A 17,248-nucleotide genomic window follows, 5' to 3' on the forward strand; every position below is an offset into this window, starting at 1 on the left:
AACAAATTATTTTATCAGTGCCTGAGTATGTCAACGAGTTTTTGTTACGGCTGTTTATACGCAACTCGTCGCGAAGTCCAAGGAATTGGTCTCACCTGGGATCGCCTTTGGGAAGAATCTAGCCCTGGAGATCCAATGTCTCTAGGTATTATTCTAGTCATGATGGCAATCGACGGAGTACTTTATGCATTAATAGGATACGTTGTTACCAAATACACCAACTCAAGTATGATTATAATTTTTTTTAATTATTAGTTAATAATAATTGTACTGTACATAATTAAATGGGGTTGGTTTTGGTGTCTATGTTTTCTTTCTGTAATAATAATGTATATTTTAAAACATGTCATACATGGAAAATATAAAAAAAATTAATGTTGAAGAGAAGAGGAGAATAGCAAGCAAAAGGCAAACGATAATCATTTTCAGGTAGGGATTTTCATGGGTTGAGATCACGTAGTTTATGGTGGGCCGACACTCGTTCTCTTTACGGTCGACCTAGCTACCTCGCCTTCGTCAACAGTCTCTATTTCACTAACGATGTTCTGCACCCTTCAGCAATTTATCAAGGTATCATTCGCCGCATGAACATATACATATATATATATACATGTTATTATCTCTCTCTCTCTTTTTTTTTTTTTTTTTTTTTTTTTTTTTTTACCCTAGTAACATGTTAATTTTACTTTTAATTGGCACATCATTCATACCCCTGTACGCACTTTGTTGGCGTTTTAAAAAACTTTCTGTTTGTGACTACCATCATTACTAAATATTTTAATATTGTACATAAAACAAAAAAATATTCCCGTCAAAATTTTAATAATCTATTATATGTATTAATTAATTAATTGATAGATTAATTTGCCCCTGAATAATTATTGTTTGTATTGTTGATAAGAGTAGATGAGGATAGTGACATCAGTAGTATGACGGTAAACGAAAAACAAATAGATGTGAGATTTGAAACAGTGAGAAAAGTTTTCCAAACTGAACGAGGAGAAGTTGTTGCAGTGGATGACTTTAGTTTAAAACTTTGTGAAGGAGAAGTCACCAGTCTCTTAGGTAGAAATGGTGCCGGTAAAACAACAATCATGTAAGTTTTCTTTTTATTTTTTTTTATTTTATACTATGAGTTTCTGAAATACTCATTAAAGTTTCTTTAAATATGGTTTACATTTTTTTTTAAAAAGCTTTCAAGCTTCGCGTATTTATTTTTATATTTATAAACGATTAATTTTTTTTTTAATTATTACAGTAATTTTATAAAAGTATTAAATTTTTTATTCTACTTCTTACTCGCGTAGTTAAAAATAAATTATAATTCTTCAGTCTCTTTTAATAATTTTGCTAATAAAACTTGAAAAATTGCATATATATACATATATAAATTTATTTTTACTGCGGAGGCCTTCCCATTGTACCATACGCTGGCATATTTTGTGTTGTACAAACTGGAGGCTGACCCGGGCCACCATTCCTTAATAGCTGTGCTTGAATCACCGGAGTACGAACTTGCGGTGCAGGTATCACTTGGCTATTTATTGTCGTCGCTACGGCAGCCTTGAAAAAATATCAAAAATACAAATTATTTAAAGTTGAAGGAAAAAAAAAAAAAAGTTCATCTTAACTACTATTGAAGTCAATTAATTAAATTACCTGTGAAGTAACTAGTTGTTCAGATGGCAGTGTAAAGTCTATTATAAGATTTCTAACCGTTGGAAAAATAGAACACACTTGTAGTTTTGTAAATTCCGCAAATCTCTTGAGGTGCATTGATACAGCATTTAGTATTGGTTTTGAAACAGGATCTTGTTTTTCATAAAGATGCATTATGTTGGTCGAACAATCATAAAGTAGTGGTAAAATTAACGACGGTGGTTCTTGTTGAGTTTCTTTTTGATTTTCGATTTTTGTGATTTTTAACTGAAAGATTAAGATTTATTTATATTTTTATAAATAAAAAAAAAAAAAAAAAAAAAAAAATATATATATATAGCAATTTAGAAGTAATTAAACTTACGAAAAACAGTATTTTATTAGTTCGATGAATAATAGCTGGTACTCCATAAGGCAACATGGCTGGAGTTAGTGCAGGAGGAACTTTTAAACACCACTGCACAGACCAATTCGATTGGTATTGTTTTAGATGAGAATTAAGTTCCAGTTTCATTATTTGTATAAAATCTTTGAGAATATTCACAGGAAGAGACAGCATTTTACATAAACACACAAGTGGGCTGGCCTTGTAAAACATAGAAAAAGCATTAATATCAAAAAATCTTTCAAATATTTGTATCTCTTCACCAGTCCACTTGTCTTTATGCTCAGCAATCGGTTGCATTTTAATGTGAAGAGACTGCATGTGTTGATTGTTTAAAGCAATACGACATTGCAAGGTTTCAACTTTGAAGTACACAGCACCAGGCTCTGTTCCATTGCAGAGAGTAAAAGCACTGTCATTTTGAAGAAATCTTTGAAGTTGTCGCTTCATATAAACACATGCCAAGAATCTTTCCAGCGGAGGAATATGCATTCCGGAAACTCCTGAAGGATGAATTGAAGGCGTACAAAGTAAATCGAAAGTTTGGTGCGTCAAAAGTGTCGGAACTGCTCCAGCCCAAGCTTTTTGAGGCAAAACTCTGGACCCATGAACACCAGCTTTGTAGTCTGAAGCAGAATTTGGTACAGCAATACAGCCTGGACTTTGACCAGGTCGTACTGGTGAAGGTTTCGGGACACTAGGAGATGCAGGCCAATTTGACGCAGCAGGAGAAGTCATGCTTTGAGATGAAAAAGGACTCGTCAAAGGTGCGTCAACATAACTAGCCGGGCTTGGTGCGTGAATAGTATTCATAGGACTACTCGGTATGAATCCAGAACCAGGCGAAGGATGAGGCATCATGTTAGGAGTGCTTGGAGGCATTGAAGGCGGTGATAGATTATAGGATGCAGCGGGACTGTTCAGATAATTTTGATGCTGAGTAGCTTGTATGTTAATTGTGTGAGGACTGGCTGGAGTATGAGAATTGTTAGCAGAAGGAGGTGTCAAAGGATTATGACGAAATCTCAAACTTTCACGCTTAGCTGGTGATATAGAATTCGTTTGATGGCGACTCATAAATCCATTTCCGGCATCTATGTCCATAGAAATTGGGGATGGTGGGTTATCATCCTCGGTCTGAGAATGTTGTTTAAACTGTGACGTTTCTTCATACTTTGACAAGAATGTCTTGAGACCTTGAGTAGGCGTAAATTCATCTATTACGTTGCTTTGATCAAATCGACTGTAGGTGCCATCTCGTATAGTAACGTACCCATTATCTCGGAATCTAACTTCTAAACAATACGTTTCTTGATAACATATCCTTACAATTGTAGGACATTGGGGTATGATTGTAAAAATCTGAATTGGAACTGTGCTTCTGTTGTAGAGTATACCCACTTGAGGCATCGTGGATAACTTATTGATGGAAATGCAAGGCTGCAACGTTTCATGTAGAATCTCGATTATTTGTGCTAAATTATAGTGGCGATTAAAATGAGCTTCAAATTGATTTTTTAACAATGAGTGTCCATTAATTGATTTAGTTGCTAGACTTTTAACAAAATCAAATTTAAAAGATTTATCACTTACATTCCAATATATGGTTACTGTGTATTTGTGATCAGGACCGTAACCTAGAACTAATTGATTGTAAGTATAAGATTTAACATCAACAATATTTTTAAAGTCATATTTTTCCGTGTTGAGGTACTCGGTAAAATCGTGGACAATTGAGTAAAGATGGACAATTTTTGCCCATTCCTCCAATAACGAATCTACGGTGATTGACGATGCTTCAGCCGTTCTTACGATGTATGAATAATAAACTGGCCTTCTTGAGACTTGTTCTTTTGGATGACTAGTGGTTAATGGACTGCTGTAAAATACGAATTCTACCATAAAATTCATGGTGCTGTCCTTGCTTCGCATACGAATTGAAATACCGAGTAATCGAGTCGTTAATAATTTCCAAGCAGCAATAATATTTGGATCTGATGATGGAGATGGTAGTTGAATTATCCTAAGTACTATAGCAGTGGCATTAGTGTCAATTTGAACTCCTTGATGAGGTATACCTCGTTTATTAAGCTCGTTAGCTAAGGAAACGAATGGTATTCTTTCATCACAAAGTGCAACCACGTAAGCTAATTCTGGGATGAAATAAGAAGAATATTTCATCTTCTTACTTTGTGATGTAACTAGCACAACATCCTGATCAGGCGGCTCAGAATTCGGTCGCTTGGTTCCTCTTGACAATGAATCAGTGTCAACACTCATATTTGGTCCATGAGTTACAATAAATGTATCAAATTCTGTCAGACTTTCCACTCTATAGTAGATTTTTGGGATATCATTATCAAAACTGTCGTTGTGTTTATTATTTTGAAAAGCCCTGTCCATCAGGCAATGTTTTACAGTAGCTAAATGAAAAGTATACTCCATTTTACAGGAAAATGATTCTTTCTCTTTGAATTCGACTATTAAAATTACTGAAGGATGTTTTTCAAATTTTACAAACACCCGCTGTTTGCCATTTTTATTCATTAAATGATTAGGTTCAAAAATAATTGGAACTTGATCGTGTGTTGTAACAGGTAAATATTGTAGAGTCTTCTTACATCTTTGTTGAGTAATCCAAAACCTCAGCTCGGAAATCAATGCTGGTAATCGGGAACGATCACCGTTGAGAGCAGCTGATAACTCTGAAACGAGTGGAACTTCGTATTCTTCAATATTACACTGTAACATGCCCGTGTACGTATTGGTAGTAATATTAAAAAGTTCCACTGATGAGCAAGGTTGAAGAACTGTGACGGATAAAATTGCTGGAAAGCCTGCCAGGGAACACTCAACATTTTTTATCATACTTTGAAGTTCTAATTTCAGTTCTGAAAGCCTGATATTTGCTCTGACATTAATAATATGAATAAGTAAAGATTCCATTGACAGCTGGTCGGCGCTGATCATCCGATCGGCTATTCCATTTTCCTTACTACCAATAAAAGGAATATTAATGACTGCGAGAGGTTCAGCTTGGTTATCTTGGTCCATAGTAACAGTTAATTTGTAACCAAGTCTTGATTTTGGATTTTTCATCGTGAACTCTCTCCAGTATGATACTGTTAAACTTTCACCAGGTTTATATTGATCAACATGAATGTCATTGTTCAATCTATCTTGCATCAAACGAAGTGTTTGCAAGTAAAGTACTTCAAGTTGGAGAGATTGGCAAAAATTGTGTAAGACGTAATAAGCATCAGTCAGTAAATTTGGAGTCTCCATAAGTCTCGCTTGCACGAGCTGATGCATATATTTAGTCTGCAAAGTATGAACTAAGGCGGTTCCACTTCCAGTCTCTCGATCTGATACAAGAAACTTAATATCTAATAAACGCCATGGGACATCAGGTTCATCGCCCATAAGTGTCAGACACATTGAAAATTCATTAGGAATATGAATAGTTACTTTTCCAGCTTCTATTTTTATGTCACGCATTTGGGGAAGCAACTTTCCGGTAACTAATCGGTGTTGTATGACTTGGCTTAACCTTTGCAATGTTGACTTTTTTTCTGCATGGGTTATTGGGTCACATGGAACAATTCTATCTTTTATACATGTTGGAAGACGCTTGAAAGTTCCTGTTGTCAGAATTTCTATAGCTGCTACTACATCGAAATTTTGAAGTCTTGCGTTAACCAAAGTTTCTCTTGATAATCTTGCCAATTGGTTGGCAGTATCCGCAAATAATAGAGACCGGTTATCAAGTTGAGTTATTGCTGACTGTAAAAATCAAATAAAAATTAAAATTATTGTTTTATTAAATTTTTTTAAAGATAGTATATACACACCGCAGCGTTGTTAACTTTTGAAATATTGTTCGTCCATTTAACTAACGCCAATAATTTAGTGAACAAGATTCTTGATTTTTCAGCATACTTATAAATAGAAATTTTTCTTTCCATATCCGAGTGACTTCCTAATCTGCAAAAATAAAATTTTTATTTAAAATAAATTAAAAAGAAAAATTCCACGTATAGAAATTGTAAAAATATATTAATGTAATTATTCAGAAATAATTTGTTTGTTAAAAAAAATTCAAAAATGGTAAATTAAAACTATTAATGAATAAAAGTAAAATACTTACGTGTCGGCAAGGACAATTAACTCATCATAAGTTTTTTGGATCATAAAATCCATAAGTCTTGCAAGTGATATCGAATTTCCGCGATTGTTATCCTGCGGCACGTCATTTGCCACAGGAATTTGATGCAATGACATTGCAGTTATATTTTAAAATTAAGTTTAATCAATATACTCTAGTTTATTTTCATTTAATTAAATTAAATTACACTCGCGGTACATTAATTAAATATATTTATTATTAATATTTACTAAAATATCACCTTTTAATAGGTTAATTCTAAAATATTACACAAATTAATTAAGTCTCATAATTTTTGAGCATTTATTATTTTCTATATTATAAAAAATTAATTTTTATTAAAATAATATTGCAAAATAAATATTTGTAATTAAAAAAAGAGTTAAAAATATTGTGACACGTAGTGATACTCCATTAACTGAAAAATTGAGAAAGTAAATAACTGAATTATACACATAGTACCACTGTACAGATTCATAAAGTAACTATACTTTGATTTTCACAAATATACAGTTACTTGTGATGTATTACAGTCCAAAAAGTGAAACAACTGACATCTGGTGTTCGAATTTGGTTAAACAGGTATTAGCTTCAAAAGTAAAGCCTGATGTTTGAACTGATATATAAAAACATACATATATAAAAAAAAAAAAAAAAAAAAAAAAAAAAACAATCAAAAAAATCAAAATCAAAATGTTGATTAAAAAAATAGATTTATATTTTTTAAAATAAATTTATTTATTAATTCTGTACTTAAAATAACTTTAATGTGAGTATTTTACAATGACACTTGACTGAAATTAGCAGATACTTGAAAATTTTTTATTTTTTTTTTTTTAAATAAATTAAGTTTAGAAATTTAAAAAAAAAAAAAAAAAAAAATTGCATTTATAATTTATTAGAGCTTCTAAAGATAAAATTTTTTCTTGCTACAATTTATCTGTTAAAAAAATTCCAAGGATTATCAGATGTCTCTTAATTTCAGTATCATATTTTATGAAAATTAAGTTAGCCATTTAAAAATTTTTAGAATTTATTTTATTGAAAAAATTATTACAAAAAATAAAAAAAAAAAAAAAAAAATTTCAGAAAAATGTTAACCGGAATGCTCGCACCAACTTGCGGAGAGATTTATTTTAATGGGGATGAAGGAACCAAACCAGACATCGGAGTTTGTCCTCAAGAGAACGTCTTGATCGACACGCTGACACCTCGAGAGCACATGACATTTTACGCTAAATTAAAAGGTTCAATGAACAATGAGGAGCTGGACAAGAATGTGAATGGGATGTTAGCGTCATTGGAGCTGGGTAGACAAGAGCACGAACCGGTGTCAAGACTATCCGGTGGCACTAAACGACGTCTGTGTGTGGCTTTAGCGTTTTTGGGCTCACCGAAGCTCGTTATTCTGGATGAGCCCGGAGCGGGTGTTGATCCAGCAGCACGTCGTCGAATCTGGCGTCTTATAGACCAACACCGCGTTAATAGAACGGTTCTATTGTCGACTCATCATCTTGACGAAGCCGACATGCTGAGTGACACTGTGGTGGTGATGCACCGTGGTAAAATTCTCTGCACGGGATCACCTCTCACACTAAAAACGACTTACGGGCAGGGCTACTGGATAAACGTCGCTTATCCGCCAGTAGAGATAATCAGGGAGATTGACAATAAGGCCGTAGAAAGTTTACGGTCTCTAGTGCTCGATGTAGTACACAATGCAACAGTCAGTAATCCCAGCGGGTATGAACTCACCGTAAATCTTCCCTTCCTGGGCAAGCATGGAGCGACTAATGACATCGCCAGGGTCATTAAAAATCTCGAGGACAATCAAAAGAGCTTAGGCTTCTCACGTATCACCCTGGAGTGCGATACTCTGGAAAAAGTATTTTTGGATTTGTGTTCTCGTGGTGATAATGCAGCAGCCGGAGTTGGAGTCGACCCTGCTGGAGGGAATACTGGAAGTTCTGCTGTACGTGGTAGCAGCAACAGTGTCGCGAGCATCAGCAGTGTCGAGCTGAACATGATTGACGACACGGAATCTATTTTAACGAGATACCCGACTAACCCATCAGCTCTTCGTCAAATGAAAGCTCTGCTGAAAAAAAAACTGTGGCATTTTATACGTGACTGGCGAGCACCACTGGCAACTTTAATTCTGCCCACGATTTTCGTCGCCATCGCGATGGGATTTTCATTGATTCGACCGCCTTCTACTGACGAACCTTCATTAGATCTCAATCCACAGCTTTATGACACTCATTCCACTTATTTCTACAGCATTGACAATGGCAGTGATCCGTTCCTTCAACGACTATCTTTTCAACTTCACGATCGGTTCGGTGATGATTACGCTGGTGCTTGGCAGGCTCATCCTAATGTAAGTTATTATTATTATTATTATTATTTTTTTTTTTTTTTTGTGAAAAATAGAGTAATAATTGATATTAAGTTTAATTAATTAAATTAACTACTTTACAAGAATTTTTTAATGAAAGATTTTTTTTTTTTTTTAATTTTATTAAGGACACGGGTACTTGTGAGTGCTCTCTAGAAGGTCAACAAATTTGTCATGGAGTTTCTAAAGCTGTTGAAGGTCTCTTTCAGACGCTGCCAGGTCGTCCAACACTTGACTGGATAATTTCGACGTTCCGCGAGTACATTGAGAAGAGGTAAGCTTAAATAATCCATTAGAATTTAAAATTGTGTATAAATTTATAGCGAATAAATGGAATTAAGTTTCATTAATTATTTTTACGGTATTGTTTTTGTTGAAACATCTAAATAATTGAAACAATAATAAATCAAATGTCCTTTTTTATATGTTTTTATTTTATTTTTGAAATTTAATTATAGATACGGAGGATGGTCGTTATCTCACTTGAAAGAGGATCCTCTGTTTGTGGTCTGGTACAACAATAAAGGGCACCACTCTCTTCCAGCCTACCTAAATGCTCTCAATGAAGCGATTCTTCGAGCTTCTGGCGTATCCGGACACTTAAAAATCTTCAACCACCCTCTAAAATTGTCAAGCGACCAATTGAATCGTACAACTTTGTGAGTATTGTTTTTTTAACAAACTAATAGAATAATAATCTTTCATCTCTGAATAGTTGTTATCACCAAAAGTTGTTATTTAAGCATATATGCAACCAAAACAATGACTATTAAATTGTATCAGTTATTACTTTAGGAAAACCCGTTAACAATCTCTAAACTATTTTTCACTTGGGAAACGTTAATGGGCCACAAGAGTCTCGTTGGTTGCAACTATCATTGGATTCTCCCGACTATTCTTACTCACCTGATGGTGAGGTTCTCGAGAGGCTGTCGTCCATGACTCGTTAAACTTCTGTTTGCCTTTAGACTTGGCTAGGTCCGCGGGACTTGGTAATTGCTTTCCTAAGTTGAGCACGTTCTGCTCCTATCCGCTGTATCCTCATTCTCCAAACCTTTACTTCCATTCCATACTTCTGTCCGCTGTCGGTTTAAATACGGTTTTCAGGGTATATACTGACGAGAAATAGCTGAGGAAGAACAAGTTCAAGAAAAATAACAACTTTCAATTTTCAACTTGCAACAGAATAAAAACTATTATTATATATACGTATCTTATTTAACCAGAAAACAACTAAACTCTTTGCTCTCAAATACAAATTATCCACACGACAATAATTCCTATTACTTTTTTTTTTTTCCTTTAAACAAAAAAAAAAAAAAAAAAAAAAAAAATGTAAAATATAATATTTTATAATCCTTGAAAAATATTCAAAGTCATAATCGTATTTAACGAGAAAATTGGCAAACTTAAGCTGTTATTAATTTTAGGCTGCAGCATGTGGCAGACGTAGGGGTGGCTCTTGTTCTGCTCATCGCATTCAACTTGGTAGCAGCACAAGGCGCGCGAGAACTTGTTCGTGAGAGATTGTCTGAGGAGAAGCGTATTTTGTATTTAGCCGGAGTGCATCCTGTAACTTATTGGACTACTGCCTTGATCTGGGATTTCTTGGTAAGCCTCCTCGAGATTTATTCACGACTTATAAACTAATAAACTATAAGCAAATCCAAATACTCTGGACTCCAGAGTGACAATTTGCGGTGATCGATCTTTCACAAACTATAATTTATTCACGTCATCAGAGACGTGGAAATTAAAGTTACGATTGACAATAATCTACAGTATAACTATTATCAGCAGCTTATGGATTTTGAAATCATAACTATTAACATACAAGCAGGGACGAACCGCAGTCCTAACAGTTTCCCCATTTCCTGTGTCTGTCTATGTCCTACAAAGCAATTCATACTGTCGTTAATTGCTAAGATCGATTAACACTCAGTGTCTCATCAAGCCGAGGATTAAACTCGTGACTATAAGTTGTGAAGTTGTGCCAAACTTTTATTAGTTACATGCATTTATATCGCACGTAACTAGACTATTTAATATATATTACAGTAATAGTTTATAACGATAATGATAATGATTATTTTATAGCCGCACCAGCCTGCCGATAATGATATAATAATTTTAATTATTTAAGATATTCCTGGTATCTATTGGATTTGCCGTAGGAGTTTTCAAAATATTTGGACTGCCTGCATACGTTGCTCGTGATAATCTTCCCGGTGTTTGTTTACTTCTTGTTCTTTTTGCGTAAGTTTTATTAATTATCACGAATCAATCATCATCATTATAATGAATTATTTTAACATAAACATTTGGATTTCTTCAAAGGTGGGCGTCAATTCCGTTTACTCATTTAATTGAAAAGATATTCGACGACTCAAGTCTTTCAAACATGGTTCTTTTCTGTTTAAACACATTCATCGGTGTGATCTGTCTTGCAACGATACTGGTAATCGACATCCTGGGAAAGAGCCAAGCTGCTAAAGACACGAGACAAATGTTACATAATATAATGCTTCTCTTTCCACAATACGCACTGGGAGACGCATTGGTTCAAATGTCAACCAATGACATTACTGCTGAGTTATTGGAAAGATTTAATATGGATACTTACAAGTCACCATTGGGATGGGATCTCATTGGTCCTCATTATGTATTTTTATTTTTCGTTGGTGTTTTTCTTTACATAGTTAATTTAGCCATTGAGTGCAGGATATTCCCTAGTTGGGAAAAAAAGAGGTAAAGTATTATTTAATTTTATTATTATTATAAACATTAAAATTATTATTATGGATAAAATTATCATAATTATTATTTTAAATATGTTTTGTAAAGTAAAGCGCTAAGTAAATTATGAAATAATTACGTAATCCTATTAATTACATCTGATGCTGAAGCGTGATAATTTATTCCAGAGAATCTTATAAAGACGCCGGTGAAGATGAAGACGTAGTAAAAGAGCGAGTAAGGGTTGAGAATGGAGCTAGCAAAGACATACTAAAGACCATTAAGTTACGTAAAGAATATAGAAGTGTTTATGGGACCAATGTTGCCGTACAGAATTTAAGTATTGGAATCCAAGCGGGTACTTGTTTTGGTCTGTTGGGTGTTAATGGAGCGGGAAAAAGCACGACATTTAAGATGCTTACCACTGAATTGCTTCCGACAGCCGGGCAAATAGTATTAAAAAATAATAAAATAGATAGACGGCCTCTTTGCAACGGAGAAATCGGGTACTGCCCTCAAACAGACTCGCTTGATGGATTCTTAAGTCCCCATCAGTGTTTAACTATTCACGGGGAAGTTTGTGGACTAAGTAATGTACCAAAAGCCGTTGAGTCGATGCTAAACAGATTTGACCTACTGAAGTATGCACATCAGAGGGTTTCCAGCCTCAGCGGCGGAAACAAGAGGAAGTTATGCGCAGCAATCAGTGTATTGGCGCCGGTCTCTGTAGTGCTGATGGACGAGCCAACCAGTGGTATGGATCCTGCTACCAAGGAGCTTGTGGCGAGAATTATTCGCCAGATCACAAGAGCTCAAGGCGCTGTTATTATGACATCACACAGTGTTGCTGAATGTGAAAAACTTTGTAATCGAGTCGGAATTCTTGCTCGTGCAGGGTTGAGGTGTATTGGGACTGTTCAACATCTTAAACACAAGTATGTTTTTTATTAATAATTTTTTATTAATTTTATTGATAGAAAAATATTTTAATAATTTTAAACAAAATAAACCGTGGGTAATTTTTATTTTAAATGTTGATATCAGCTTAAAGTATTAATGAAATGAAATGAAATGAAATAAAATAAAATAAAAAGAGTAGATAGGAAAACGTTAGAATTTAAAATGGCTTATAAACGGAACGGGCTATTTTCCTAAAGCACGAAACGAAACGAAAACGATTGTGGTATAGGAAAGAATTCAATGGCACACGATTTCCCATATGCTATGACTATAAGGAAAAATAAGAAAAAAAAATATTATAAAATAAATGGAGGAAAGAGAGCAGGAGAAGAAAAAGAGAATTAAAGAAGGAAGGATAGTATACTGCCAAACTCCACACGAACTCGATCCCCTTCGAAATGGGCTTTTAAAGCTTCTGTGCCTCAGTTAAGTGGTTGGTGGGACGAAGTACAAAGTATCGACCACCTTTTACTTACACATACCTATATATCTATGTATTTATCTATAGATATAGAGGACTTATCTGTGCGGTATGGAGAGCGACCTTTTGTAAAATTTCTCTGGCTCGCCAGCCCAAACTATTGTTCTATTCTACTCGTGAACTTTAAATAGCCGTGAACCCGTTCAGAGACAACTTTATACATTTCACAGTAATTAATACTAAATATAAGTGCATGCAATAATAATAATAATAATAATAATAATAATAATAATAATAATAATAATAATAATATAATTGTTGTTGTTGTTGTCGTGAAAATAATTTTTTTTTCCGACTATAGACTTTACGCTTTATCGTTAATTCCATTTTAATTATTATTAAACTTTGCATCGGCATTACAGTTCTGGTCATATGCTTCAGTCTCTGTTTATATTTTATGAAAATATTTACGTTGATAAGAATAATAAATGTTAATAATGCAACTCATTTACCCGATGGTTGCCAGTAAAAAGCTCTACAAAGTAGTAGTGGTAAAACCGAGAAACCGCATAACAGTGAAGAAGAGAAAACAGCTTCTGGTAATGCCGGTACTGCTACTGGTCTATACCGCCTTTCCGGTTATTTTCTCTAATTGAAATATATTACATGACTGAGATACAACGACCTTTTTCTTTATATCGTTATTTATTTGTTTTTCCGATTTTAAAAATTAAAAAAATTTTTAATATTTAATATTACCTCAGTCTTTAAAAATTATTGTGTTTGTAAAATTATTTAATAATTTATTACACATAATAATAATAATAATATATTTAAAACTGTGCTTTCCACTCCAATGTCTACTGAAATAATTATCTAGTTGAAACCCATTTTTACCTTCACATAAATTAATTTCATGTGAATCGTTTAAATATTTAAATTAACGGTTCTCGGTCTCTAGCGAATTCAAAAACTGTTATTTTACAATCCCGAGTTAAATTTTAAAATTAATAAAGTTTCTGTATTATTAATTGTCTCCTAATTTATAAATTATTTAATTAAGAATAATTATTATTAATAAAGGTTCGGCGAAGGACACATTGCTTTTTTGCGCTTCACTCAGCCGGTAACGGTGAGAGAGCTGAAAGACGCGATATCTCGGCATTTGTACCGAGCCAAAGTGTCATCAAGACAAGCAACAGCAGCACGACTGATGATCCCCAGGGTCCACGATGTCCCACTCAGCGAAACTTTTTCCCGAGTTAAAAGGCTTGCCGAGGAATTGAAAGCTACCGACTACACGCTCACCCAAAGTTCATTAGAGCAGGTACGAAAAGTATAAAAAAAATATTTCATTATTAATAATTCATTTTCACTCCCTTTACTACTTAGAGCTTAATTATTACTTAATAATTAATAATGAAACAATCCAGCGGAAATAATTCAGTGTAAAATGTATATGTGCCTTCAAGTACACGATACACGGGTCTTTCATAATACAATGTATATATACTCTCGCGCTCTTGCTTTGCCCGGTACTGGAGATTCGTTTATCCTTGTGCCTGAAGGATATTAATAGGTACACGTATGGTGTGCTAGTGGAATGAAAGCTGATGGAAAGCACATGCTAGTATCTTTCAGTAAAAGCAAGTAAATAAGTGAGTAAGTGCGCTTCTTCCTTCTATTCTGGCCTTTGTTATACTTTGGACATCGGACACATTCTATACTTTTATCGCTAATAGACTTTGTTAATAATGGTTTAAACCACATTTTCGTTCCTTTATGTTTTTCCTTAACTTCATATCTTTATTTTGATTTTTTTAAAGTGAAGATGCAAGAGTTAAAATTTTTCTTGTAAATTATATTACTTATTGAAAGTGTTATGTAAAGAATTTTTCTTTACATATTTATGAATTATAAAAAATCGAGTATGATTCTATTTCATTTTTTTTTAAAGGATAATTCGAGTGTGATCATTAAGTGTCTCGTCCGATCTCTCTCTAAAATTTTACTGTACTTAAGCTATCTCGGATGCGTCAGGGAACAAATAGTCCTAAGTACACAAAATGTTTTTGGGAAAGTTTTTAGATTATCTTTAGATAAGTAAAATAAGAACTCCCAAAATAAATAATACAAAAAAATAAAAGTCTAGATAGTAAATAAGTTTAGGAAAAAATAGTTTAAATAATAATGATAACAAATACGTTAAATAATAATTAATAATAAATAATTTAGCTAAATAACTATTCGGATGTTAAAATGTTAAAATAATAGTAAATAACTAAAATGATGTTCAAACAAATAAGAAATACGAATATGAAACAGATAAAAAAAAATATAGAACTTAAAAGTTAAACAATTTAAAATGAACAATTATTAAACCACGAAATTCTAAAATAATACAACTTATAAATTAATAAAATAGAAATATTTCTACAAATAATAATTAAATTTAGAAAACAAAAGAGATGCTAGATTCAAGTACATGCACATTTATTCATACGATTTTTAATAAATAAATTCTTGTTAAACAGTACGAATGTATGTATTTGTCTATGCGTAAATGCGCTTACGTATACACAAACACATAGATGATTAATAGAACATAAGAGTAAGTGAGAAAACTATATTGCGCTCTGACCCAAGTAGAGGGGACTCATACGATATTTTTGAACAACTTAAGAGAGAGGGTGAGGGCCCAAGAAAATAGACAAATAATTGGACATTTGGTTCCCCCAATGAGTGGAAATTAGTAACGCCCTAAAATTCGACACCTTATAATTTTCTCAAGGAAATCCCTCTCGTTGTCCTGACATCCTAGTGTTAACATCGTAAAGTATAATTGTGAAGTGAATCAAATCAAAAGAATAAGTCAAATCAACAAGATTCATAAATTTTTATCAGGTACATTTTAAATAACTAATATTTGTGAATTTAAAAATATTGTAAAATCGTTATATGAAAGAGAAGGGTTAACTTTGAATCACTGTGTAATAATTGTAATTATTGTAATTTAACTAATGATATTAATTTTTGATTTAAACAATATATGTATTAAAATTATTCCACGTACAATTTATTCAACAAACCTATTATTCTCAATAAATATGAAACTCGGAGTTCCCAGTCTATTAGCCTGATACGCTAGGACTAAATACTAAAATAAAACAATTAATTACCTGTAAATTAACATAAATTTTTACATAACAAAAGTTTTTTTTTTTTTTTTTTTTTTTTTTTTTTATTGATAGAATACGCGACGATTAAATATATTTAAAAAAAAAAAAAAATAATAATAATAATAATAATAATAATAATAATAATAATAATAATAATAATAATAATAATAATAGATAATAGAATGGATAATGGACACTTGACAGAATTTTATCCGGAGCTTTTTACTGTTTTCTTGAAACGAACTGAATCGCAAGTCAGAAGGTTAAACAATTGTACTGTCGTTCAAGTTCGTTTTAGCGTAATAAATAGACGACGACAAGTTAAGGGATCGATTGTTGGGAAATAAAAATAAAATAAACGAAAAAAGATTAAGTATATTGAGTTCTACCTGGGAGATGTGATTGGAACAAGAGACACGAACTTTTATCACAATTACTCTCTCCACCTTATCGCATTTTTTCCTTTTGTTTCTTCTTTTTTTTTATTTATTTTTTAATCGTCTCGTATTCATTCATAATGTCATTCTAGTTTTCACCGTATTACTGCACTGTTATACTCTGTAATATATATAGCTATCGCTGTTGTTGCTCTTCTAGACTCTCGACAAAAGTACAAAGCACAATTTAAACCGTTACTAAGTTTACCCAGCGAACCAAGTAATGAGACTTTGCACGTGACATAAAATAATCCAAGTGTCTTTACAGATTTTTTTTTTTTTTTCCCCTTAAATATTATTTTTTTCATATTTAAAATTCAGCATTCATTATAATTATTCTTATAAAATAAATTACTAAAGCAAATTCCTCAGACTGCACGGAGAAGGTATTGAATAAACTGTGACGAGCAAATTTTTATAGGATCGTCTTTTGCAGAAACGGAAGTTTGTATAAGTAAGTCAAAAAAACACTAGAATAAGAATAAGAATAAGAACAAGAAGATAACTGCAAAGAATCGTTAAACCCACGCTTTTAGAAGTCAAATTCTTTTAAATTTTCATGGCACTCAAACTTTACTCACTTCGTCAATTTTAATCTCTTTATTATTACGATAATTCTTATTATTATTTTATAACTGAATAACAAAAGTTCTAAGTACAAAAAAAATTTTTTTTTTTTATTTTGTTCTAGGTGCTGGTGAATTTCTCTGAGGAAGCCGAAGACGATTCATCAGACCCGCGGTACAGATCTCTTGTCAATACGTATCCGAGTATGGACACCATCCACATGGATACATTCTAATAGATAATTTAATATAGTTATTTAAAAAATAATTAAAGATCAAAATTTTATTATTAATTTTAAGTTTTTTTTTTTTTTTTTTTTTTTTTTTTTACATGGAAGTTAT

At 32.7% G+C, this 17,248-nt stretch overlaps 2 protein-coding genes across 3 annotated transcripts in view; one reads left to right on the plus strand and one right to left on the minus strand.

Moving 5' to 3' along the window:
* Ldd (lipid droplet defective) overlaps nt 1–17,201 on the plus strand; it is a 29,189-nt gene extending 11,988 nt beyond the window's left edge. Inside the window, exons 7-18 of one of the 2 annotated variants that reach the window (XM_074241317.1) lie at nt 19–226; nt 430–570; nt 907–1,096; nt 7,299–8,589; nt 8,736–8,881; nt 9,066–9,266; nt 10,038–10,218; nt 10,751–10,863; nt 10,945–11,355; nt 11,532–12,278; nt 13,808–14,051; nt 17,032–17,201. In XM_074241317.1, the coding sequence (XP_074097418.1) occupies nt 19–226; nt 430–570; nt 907–1,096; nt 7,299–8,589; nt 8,736–8,881; nt 9,066–9,266; nt 10,038–10,218; nt 10,751–10,863; nt 10,945–11,355; nt 11,532–12,278; nt 13,808–14,051; nt 17,032–17,142 (3,984 nt within the window). In that variant the 3' untranslated portion in view covers nt 17,143–17,201. The remainder of the gene's footprint in view (nt 1–18; nt 227–429; nt 571–906; nt 1,097–7,298; nt 8,590–8,735; nt 8,882–9,065; nt 9,267–10,037; nt 10,219–10,750; nt 10,864–10,944; nt 11,356–11,531; nt 12,279–13,807; nt 14,052–17,031) is intronic. The other variant, XM_074241319.1, reaches the window with a different exon arrangement.
* LOC141526347 (mediator of RNA polymerase II transcription subunit 14-like) lies at nt 1,098–6,619 on the minus strand. The gene is made up of 5 exons (XM_074241320.1): nt 6,192–6,619; nt 5,896–6,028; nt 2,024–5,827; nt 1,660–1,926; nt 1,098–1,563 (listed from the first exon to the last, which is right to left on the minus strand). Exons 1-5 carry the CDS (start codon nt 6,323–6,325, stop codon nt 1,399–1,401), a joined length of 4,503 nt encoding a protein of 1,500 aa, XP_074097421.1. The 5' UTR covers nt 6,326–6,619; the 3' UTR covers nt 1,098–1,398.
* Nucleotides 17,202–17,248: the final 47 nt, after the last annotated feature.

The sequence above is a fragment of the Cotesia typhae genome, unplaced genomic scaffold, assembly GCF_013202065.1.
Source record: "Cotesia typhae breed Kobodo isofemale line unplaced genomic scaffold, CoteBio_Ctyphae contig_33, whole genome shotgun sequence".
NCBI lineage: Eukaryota > Metazoa > Arthropoda > Insecta > Hymenoptera > Braconidae > Cotesia > Cotesia typhae.

Coding starts and splice junctions, on each gene's coding strand:
- LOC141526347 (XM_074241320.1), bottom strand. CDS start 6,325: ATGTCATTGCATCAAATTCCTGTGGCAAATGACGTGCCGCAGGATAAC. Junction 1,927..2,023: donor CTAATAAAATACTGTTTTTC/GTAAGTTTAATT, acceptor TTAATCTTTCAG/TTAAAAATCACAAAAATCGA. Junction 1,564..1,659: donor AACAACTAGTTACTTCACAG/GTAATTTAATTA, acceptor TATTTTTTCAAG/GCTGCCGTAGCGACGACAAT.